This window comes from Tachysurus fulvidraco, chromosome 1 (genome assembly GCF_022655615.1).
Source record: "Tachysurus fulvidraco isolate hzauxx_2018 chromosome 1, HZAU_PFXX_2.0, whole genome shotgun sequence".
NCBI lineage: Eukaryota > Metazoa > Chordata > Actinopteri > Siluriformes > Bagridae > Tachysurus > Tachysurus fulvidraco.
In genome coordinates, this window is record NC_062518.1 from 19,690,150 (window position 1) to 19,700,105 (window position 9,956).

Here is a 9,956-nt window from a genome sequence, read left to right on the forward strand (position 1 = left end):
GAGTTTGAAGCTGGCGTCAAACGGCTCATGTGGTGCGTGGGCGCTTTTCTCTCTCCACACATAGGGTGGTAAAATCCCGATCCGCTGGACGGCCCCCGAGGCCATCGCCTTCCGCAAGTTCACCACGGCCAGCGACGTGTGGAGTTACGGCATTGTCATGTGGGAGGTGATGTCGTTCGGAGAGCGGCCCTACTGGGACATGAGCAACCAGGATGTGAGTGAGACAAACTGCAGCACACACACACATTCGAGCCTTATCACTCTTACAGATGGAGTGTGTATATAGACGTGAGCGTCGCTCTGCAGGCGCTGCCAAGGCGAGGATTAAACCTGCATGCGCTGTCTCTTTATCACATCGCCCAAAAGCGCTAACGTGGCTAACCAGTGGAGCAGAATCTCCCAGGAAGCCGTCAGCACCGTCTCATTTACATAACGCTAACTGTTCTCGACTAGCCATCACTTATTATTAGGGACGTTGGCGTCTTTGCCTTAACTGTTTCAACCATTCAGAAGGATTTGAAACAATATGACAAATGAGGTTTCTCTAACTTTCACCTGCTATGGGGTTCTCAAACTTTCTGTAGCCAGGGAGCTCTTTAATTGGAACATTTTTGCAAAGCTATGTCAGTATTACCAAGGAGCTGGTGATCTGAATCGTTGAGAGAGGGTCTTACTTGCACTTCAAGCCCTGATTCATTCAATTCCACATAGTAAAATTCAAAATATTCATCTCTCTCTCAGACTGAAACACTTGAATCATTTTTGATTTGTATAATCAACTCCAAAGCTTCAGAGTCAACTCTTGAGAGTTCACAGCCTGGAATCAGTGAATCATGGAATTGACTCTTTCTGCGATTTGAAACAAATTCAGGATGATGTCTTACTGACTTGAAGCACATACAATAGAATTGAAAATATTAAAGAAAATTGACTTTGAATTTGAAAATGAACTGATGTAGCCAGTCGATACGAGCCAGTTGATTCAGACAGCTCGAAGTGTTTAAGGCGTAAGTGACAATGAGACTTATTTCAATCTGTCCACTGAGAAAGTACAGCACGCGACATCCAGCATCACCTTCTTCTTGTCCACGTCGGCTTGTCGTAGGTGATGAATGCAGTGGAGCAGGACTACAGGCTTCCTCCACCTATGGACTGCCCTGCTGTTCTTCATCAACTGATGCTCGAGTGCTGGCTGAAGGAGCGTAGCGCACGGCCACGCTTCGCCCACATCGTTAGCACGCTGGACAAGCTGCTGCGCAATGCCGCCAGCCTCAAAACACTCACCTCCGCACACTCAGGGTAAGTGTGTGTGTGTGTGTGTGTGTGTGTGTGTGTGTGTGTGTGTGTGTGTGTGTGTGTGTGTGAATTATTTCAAAGTCTGTACTCACAAATCTGGTTAGTCATAACGCTTACACAGGCTTTTACATAACATTGTTCTGTATTTAACTTGTTGCTGAAGGTCAGAAGTCTTAAGGGTATATTTACTAACGAGCTCGTCTGTCTGTCTGACTGACTGACGTCAGATTTTTTCTTTATGAATCACGCGTTTATCCGCACATCCCTCGAGAAAAGTGTAATGAAGCACCTATTGTAATATATCACTGCAGTAATTAAAAAATAATTAGCGGCGTGCCATTCCACTCGCTTTTTCAGCTCGTTCGAAAAGAGCACGTATTCGTTTATTAATTAATCCTCCGTGTGTCGAGTCGCATTGTTCCGAATTTGTTTGAAGAAGTGAAAAATGATTTCATGGCTTAACAAGAGTCATAGAGTCTGTCCATGAGCAGAGCTACGTTCGAGGCTGCCAGTTCGACAAAATACACAAAAACACGGTGTTTTACAGTAACAACTAAATAATAGTTCTTAGTCGTGGGTTCAGTTTCAAACAGTACAGAGAACACCTTGTGATCTGGTGTGTGTGTGTGTGTGTGTGTGTGAGAGAGAGAGAGACAAACCGAGCTCTGCCCCATGACTCACTCTGCCAATCATCATTTACCCCCGAGCGCCTCTCACCGGAGATATACCCTCTCAGAACCAGCAGCTGTCACAGCACTGATCCTCCCCTGATCCTGCCAAAGACACGGCGTCTGAATGTACTGTCTGATGAACATACTTCAAAAGGAAACAACCAACGTCTTTTACGTTAAACAGTGACGACTAGCAAGAGAGGTCTTCGAGACGCACCAGATCAACACCTAGATAAAAACACCTAAAAAAAAATACTAAACAGAAAATATCCTAATGATAAAACTTACATAGAACTTTATTTGCCTAGCCTTAATTGTAGGTTTAAAACTGTATTTTTTTATTTATTATAAATCCTTTAAATGTATTATTTATTCTATTCTATTGTATTTGTTTGTTTGTTTGTTTGTTTATTGGAATGGGACGATTTTAAATGCCAAAACAGCATCTTCAAAAACAAAACAAATAAAATATAGTTAAATTAACATTTTACTGTTGTTGTTTTTTTTTTCATTGTTTTTTATATACATAGATTTCAATTTTAATGGATTTAATTCGGATTTTAAAAAGTAGTCGTATCGCTCTATTGTATTCATTCTTATGTAAGCCAATTAAAAATATAACACAAAATAATTCTTGAAAATATATGAATAATTGTTCACTTATTTGTTTATATTTTCAGGGATTTAAATTTCTTAAAATAAAAGTTTAAAAAAAATTTTTAATGCACAATGAGGGTTTTTTTTTTTTTTTTTTTTTTACAACAAAGTATTACATAAACAGGTGGATGTGCTTGTCGTTTCTTTTCACACGCTGTTCCTTAAAGCGGCGGCGGTGCAGACCTCCGCCATGGCAGATGTAGCGAGCCTAATAAGGGAGATGGAGGAGAAAGTAAGAGAGAGCAGCAGCTTTAATTGGCCCGCTAATGAGCTTTTTAATGCGGCGAGTGAGCTGAGCCGAGCGTAAAGCTGAGAGCACGGAGTGTGTAGGAGTGTGTGAGTGTGTATGTGGGCGAAAAGGGCGACACTCTCGCGTGGAGCCGCATGCCGATGATCCATTTATGATCGCATCTGTATGCGAGAGCGGCGGCCCGTCTCTGCTGTTGACACGCCGTGATCCAATTTCTAGAGTCTACAGCTGCATATGTGTGCAAAATGTGTGTGTGTGTGTGTGTGTGTGTGTGTGTGTGTGTGTGTGTGTGTGTGTGTGTTGTAAATTGATTGAAATAGCTTTCGCTTCTCTTGTCATTTCTTCAGGTTAGCTGTTTTTTATGGCTCCAAAATGGCAAAGCCATTGGACAGTGACTTATTCTGAATTGATCTTCTCCCTCTCGAGCAGTTTTATTGGCTCGACCGTAGCATCGCCGAAGCTTTTTAATCTCTAGAGGCACCAAGCCATGCATGTATTTCCACCAGGGTATCAAACCGAGGAGCTACGGCGTTAAACGTTAGCTGACAAAGGCACTTTTCAAAGACGGTAATTAAAGGCGGGAATGTTAAAACACATTCCTCAAACCGAATAACTGCAGATACAGTGACAGCCGATGTAGTGATGTACTAGAAACCCGGTGATTGCATCATACCGACTGTGGATACTTTTCCACCCACATTTATATCATAATCCTGCTATATCCTCAGCCTCGCTCTTATTCCTGTTAATAGAAAGCCACCTTGACTGAGCTGATATGATTTGGGTGCTGGAACGTTCTCAGCTCAGTACGGACTCTGACCCTGCGCGTGTGAGAAGAAGCGACGGGGCGGTGTGATTGTATTTTTGGCGATACCATTGAATCCGTTCTCTGATTTTGATTCCGATTGCATTTTTCTTTGTGCAGTTTGTGAAGCCACTGATTTTTACCGGTGACTCTTTTATAACAAAAGAAAATCGCTGTTACTTTCTGACCATTCAGAACCTTAATGCATCTCTTCTCCTTCACTTCTCCTCAGGGATCTGTATCGTATCGGCGGGACCTTGCCTGGTCACCAGAGGAAGAGTTTAGGCGGCGTGCAGGACATGAGACAAATGAGCCAAACTCTCCCCATCCGAGTCTGAGGCGAGTCCGAACGGGACACGGGACCTCCCCTTTGAGGAACGTTTCATCATCAACAGGCTCAGAGAGTGTGCGGTGTTTCAGAAATACATCACATCCATCAAACCTGAGGCACTTTTCAGAGACGCTTTAGGCTTCCTTAAACGGAAACGAGTCCTGGTCTGAGCGAAGCAGCACGTGTATAAATGACTCGGATTGTATTCCATTCTTTTTTTGTTCCCTTGTCTTTCGGGGTTTTTTTCTTTCCGATTTTTTCTTTTTTTTTTTTTTTTTGCACTGGACGATTATTACGCAGCTCAAATCCGTGTTTTTTTTTTGTTTGTTTGTTTTTTTACTACTCAGGTTCAGTTTGCATGCATGCATGTTTCTCTAACGGCAAACCTTTCAAAGAAGGAGTAACTTCAATCTTAAATGTAACCTTGGCTGACGATAAATAAGAACCAGTAGAGGAGTAAGCATCTGGTTCGCATGCTACCGGATTGCCTTTAGCTTTCCTGCATTATTAACGGTAGCGTTCTGGGTGTTCTCTTAATGAAATCCTTCCGTTTGTGCGTTTCCGGAGGCAATACAGAGCGAAGAATTATAAGCTAAATGAATAAAATTTGACATGAATTAAAGACATGAATTAATATGCGAGCCCCAAATAGAAATGAAAGGGTTTGCTGTCGGCCTGAGGACATTTTCGATTCCTTTTTTTCTCTCTCTCCGAGACTTCTCTTCTGATCTTCATATTGAAGAAAAGAAAGGCGCAGAAGAGAAGAAACAATTTTTTTTTTGTTTTCCGAAGGGGGGAAAAAAAATCACCTGAGGAGGTTGAGAACTTCAAGAAGCCTTTGAACCCGAAGCGAAGTCGACTCCTGAAGCGTTTTTGTTTACCTCTGTTGTATTTCGTCTTCCACGTTCCAGTATTAAGACAAATCTCCTTATGGACTGTGATCTTAGAATTACTGTTAACTGTGACTGAGGAGGATGTTATGGAGTGTGTGTGTGTGTGTGTGTACTGTATGTTTCCAAACGAGATTCATATGCATGCTAGATTTCAGAGCTCTGTGATTGATCCTGTTTCGTGAAGAGAGACGACACGTGGACTCATAAAAGCCGGTCTTTAACGGCTGTTCCTATTTACCAGTAATTCACTCTGTCGCAAAATATGCATAATTCTGTAAATAAACACCACTCATACGAGACTAATTAGACCTGATCGAATTAATTTGCGATGGCCGGTGTGTGTTCAAATTCAGACCTGCTGTTCTTTTCACTACTTGCGAAACAAAATGTCCTATTCACGCGAGACGCTCCTCTGTCAGAGCTTAAAGCCGTTATGACCGGAACCTATGGAATAAAAAATTGCTAACAGGAGAGTACTGGTGAATTTTTAATCCTGATCGGTCGGAAGATCTTCATGGTTACCGTTACAGTACGATCGGTCGTCTGACGATTAAGACTCCGAATCTTTGGCAAATATAACCGGAAGTCGTATAAAAGGAATAAAGAGCAAAGAGTTTATAGCTCCGGTGAATGTTCTAGAACATCTGCGAAAGTTATTTTATGTGTATTTGCAAAAGTTATCATGATAGCTATTTTATAACCTAAAATATCGTAATAGTCATAATAAAAACAAACAAACGGGAATCTTTAGCGATTGTTCCAGAGTGCTAACAATGGAGACTCCTTCCAGAAATATGGAAAGCTTTACATTTTTCAATCTGTTCACGTGGCACAAGCCTGTTACTCTGGAAATGCTAACGAGCACAATGATACGATATAGGATGTATAATATAGGAAATTAATTTACACCTTCGGACTAATTAAAACCAAAAACAGTGGGAATAATTTATATAATAGACCTTGCGTAGGTCATCAAAGTGGCGTGTTTTGGGTGTGTAAGTGTGGACTGTGGAAGAGGGTTTTTTTTTTGTCAGTGTGATCAGAGGCGCTCTGACTCATCTGGCTGATTTCCCCAGTCGTATGTCCCTAAGCGAGCAGACCCTCGTTGCCTATGCTTGCACAAAGGCGTGTTTGATCTCACCAATTACGGCAAACGCGGCAAGAACAGCTTGGCGGCAGAGTCGGGTGTGCGTCGGATTCTTTTAACTGGCATAGCAATTTGCCCAGAGGTTGCTGGGCCTGCAGTCGCCGTCATTCTCGCTACCTCATCAGTAGAGAGAGAGAGGAAGAAAGAGAGAGAGGCGAGGAACAAATGTGAAGGAGGAAGTAGAAAGAGAGAGAGAGAGAGAAAGCCTGGTCCAAATGTGCTGTAATAATCACAATACGAGACTCCTCATTAAAGACTGCAGGGCACTGTCAGAGAGAGATTGTGTGTGTATCTATATGTGTGTGTGTGTGTGTGTGTGTGTGTGTGTGTGTGTGTGTGTGTATGTGTGACAACAGAGAGGCAGGTACAGCTGAACATACAGCCAGGATTCATCTGCTAGCTGTGCAAGTCTTCGCTGTCAATACATGCTTCTCAACTGTCTGCAGGAAAACTTGTGATTCCAATTAGACACTGCAGGCTTACACATACACACACACACATACACACACACACACATATACACAAACCACTGCAGATATGCTGCAACACTGAATTGCCTGAGAGAGAGAGAGAGAGAGAGAGAGAGAGAGAGAGAGAGAGAAAGAGAGAGGGGAAGTAAAGAGAAAGTAAGTATAGGGACTGGGTGATTCATTAAATGAACATTCACACAGCTCTGTTCCAGCGCATCCTACGCCTCCAGATAACAGCCTCGACCAGCACCTCTGTCTAGGAATGTTGAAAGTAAGCTCGGTCTCGCTGATCTCCACCTACTCAACGCAGGCATCGTCTTCAGGTCTCTCGTCATGCTTCTGCTCCCCTTCCTATCGTTCCTAATGCACCACAAAAGGGCTCGGAATGTCTCGAAAGACCGACGTGAGCTTGTGCTTTGCGTGTTGCTTTGTGGTGATTATAAGATACCGGCAGCATTATCAGAAAAAAAATAAACTCTAAAGGTTGAAAATCTGCTGCCCACTTAAGAGAGGACTGTACACAGTGGGCGTACCTGATAATGTATGTACACTTTCGGAAATAAATGCATCAAATTCATGGTCCTTAAGGTCCAGTTTTAAAGCTATGTGATATTAATGGTTATAGGGAAAAGATATACAAAAGATACACCCTTGATGGTATCACCTAAGTTACAGGAAAACTATACTTTGGTATACCAGAAAGTGTGGGATATAATTATGTGTACTACTATGGAACTCCTCTTACTGGCCTCCAAATCCTCAAGGCTCAAGCTGCACCCCTTGAGCCTGGAGCTGTGGAATCAAATCCGCTGACCTCTGAACAGCCTTTAGAGGCTCGCTTAATGGCTGATTTATATTTATGGCCCACTTAAACACCCGGTGAAGCTCGGCTGCTTTTTCTAGCCCCGCCTGAATGACTGAGTGACTTTCCTCAGCTGAACGGTGACCTCCTTCGGTACTGCTCGCTTGTAAGTGCTAGTGTGTGGATTTGAGATCGAGCGGTGGCTGTGGTGTGACTTTCTTACCCCAACACGGCCTGCCCGAAGGCACAGAGTGAATGGAGTGGGGCTCAAAGAGGAGATTAGAGTCCCTCTGTGTTTGCTGATGGGATTGAGGAGGGGGTTCAGTACCTCCTCCCAGAGTTCCTGCCAACAAAGAGCAGCAGTAAATCAGTGGAGGGAGGCAGTGAAACAGCAGGAATAAAAGAGTAAAAAAGGGCCCAGCAGGGACCTCATACATTATCCGTTGGCGTCGACATACAGTAGGAATAGTAGAAAGCAGGATGGGCACAGGAGGATCCTTTAAGTAGACTAATATGGCCACCAGCATTTAGCAGGACCACCATGTGGAATCGAAGCAACTTTTCGCACAAGTGGCCTTTGGAGGCAGCCCAGAGGAAATGGCTGGAAAATGCCATGCAAGTCCCTGGTCGATTCCCTCCCCCAATTCCTGCTCTTTTCCACCCTTCCCCCGGTCCCTTGTTTACTTGCCCCTTCCTCCTTCTCTTCATGTACCTGATTTTCTCCATCCATGGCTGACATCTGCCACCACTTGCCTCTGCAATCATACGACTGAGAATGGCCACGGATTACCTCACCAAGAAGTCATGCAAATCATCACAAACGCTACCCCCCTCCCTCATCCATCCCCTCCACCAGGCTTGATCGAGGATTTTAAAAAAAGGAATGCACAGCCTGATTTTGCTTCTTTTCTTATTACTAATGCACTTGCAATATAGTGCAGTAGAGCAGTCACTTTTATGGTAATGAAAGGAAAATAAAAAGTGGTATACATTACTGCTCATAAATTAACCGCCTGTTCCTGGCCACAGCTTAAGCGCCGTATTATAGACTCACACTCCCTCGTTCTCTGGACAGAATTGAGGCTGGGGTCACTTTCAAATCGCAAAGAAAATTCAACTAAAATGTAATCAAGGGGAGGATCCACTCTTTTTAGGGCCTCAGTGTCGACGTGTGGAACGCATTAAAATAAATCGATGGCACGGATCAGTCGGGCCCGGCGTGTGACGTTAGTGAAGACGGTCCAAGAAGCAATTAAGAAGCACGGAAAAGGAGCGCAGTGATTGATCGCTCGCAAAGGGCCGCGTAGCGGCGATGCCCCTGTCCTTGCCGAGCGGTTGCTATGGCAACTGCAGGAAGGAGACGGACTTGAGGAGGGAGAGATGGGTTTCGGAGTGACCGATCGCACACCTCCTTTGTAAGCTTTTTAAGATCTTAATGAGTTACACCAGTTACAAAATCTAACATTCACAATGCATCCCTTTCACTTGCTGTGAAAGCTGTACTGTCGCAAACCTTTTAGAGATGTCAAAGTTCATGCTTTTATCCATTTATGAGGTAAACAGTATGTTATGAAAACAGAGAGATGGAAAGAACTATTTCGAGGTCGTGTTTTAAAGCGAGCCTGGCGCCTGTCACATCCGTCTTGCTTGATTAATGTCACAGTGACGTGGCATCTTGAAGAAGACACTGATAGGCAGTTTAACCTTTTACGACGGTTTTTGGAAGCCATTACCCTTTAAAGCCACACTAACTTACATTCAGAGTTTGATCATAAATGGAGACTTGGCTTATTTGAGACCATCATTTTGTGCCTCACTTTGAAAGGAAACGTAACAGAAGATGTTATTACAGGTTTTGGGCTATGATCGGGTCAGGAGGCGTTGATGAATTTTCTGTAACAGCTGCACTGACAGTACTGTAGCTACAAATCACAGGGTTATGTTAATGCGCTTGTTTGTTCAGAGGAACCTGTAAAAGGTGTAAGCTGCTTGTAAGCGGTTTATAAATCATTACTATGGCACAGTTTTCTCTGAAAAGCCTTTTATGTGAGGAGCCTCTTTGGCCAGCACTTTATAAGCCTTTATACGAAGTAAGTGTGTATATATGATTTGTGGTTTTTTGGTAACTTAACAGTAACAAGCTGTGGGTTTTTTGTTTTGTTTAATTACGTTTAAGAGAGTAACAATAAAGAGTCTGGTGAGTGAACGATTGCTGGTCGCTGGTTTAATGTAAGTGATAACCAGGACTAACTTGTGTCACAGACGGTCCACAAAATTAACTATAAATGGATTCAAAATAAAATTGTTGCCAGGTGACTGTGGGATACACTTCGGACATGCTTTTATTATAATTCATTCATTCATTCATTCATTCATTCATTCATTTTCTACTGCTTATACAAACTATTCTTGGGTCACGTAGAGCCTGTGCCTATCTCAGGCGTCATCGGGCATCAAAGGCAGGATACACCCTGGACGGAGTGCCAACCCATCGCAGTGCACACACACTCTCATTCACTCACACACTACAGACAATTTTCCAGAGATGCCAATCAACCTACCATGTCTTTGGACCGGGGGAGGAAACCGGAGTACCCGGAGGAAACCCCCGAGGCATGGGGAGAACATGCAAAC

General features: G+C 43.4%; 1 protein-coding gene across 2 annotated transcripts in view; it reads left to right on the forward strand.

Moving 5' to 3' along the window:
• ephb3a (eph receptor B3a) overlaps nucleotides 1-5,202 on the forward strand; it is a 31,032-nt gene extending 25,830 nt beyond the window's left edge. For both annotated transcript variants that reach the window (XM_047800524.1, XM_027148709.2), the window contains 3 exons: nucleotides 65-214; nucleotides 1,106-1,299; nucleotides 3,912-5,202. In XM_047800524.1, coding sequence (XP_047656480.1) covers nucleotides 65-214; nucleotides 1,106-1,299; nucleotides 3,912-4,017 — 450 coding nt within the window. In that variant the 3' untranslated portion in view covers nucleotides 4,018-5,202. The remainder of the gene's footprint in view (nucleotides 1-64; nucleotides 215-1,105; nucleotides 1,300-3,911) is intronic.
• Nucleotides 5,203-9,956: the final 4,754 nt, after the last annotated feature.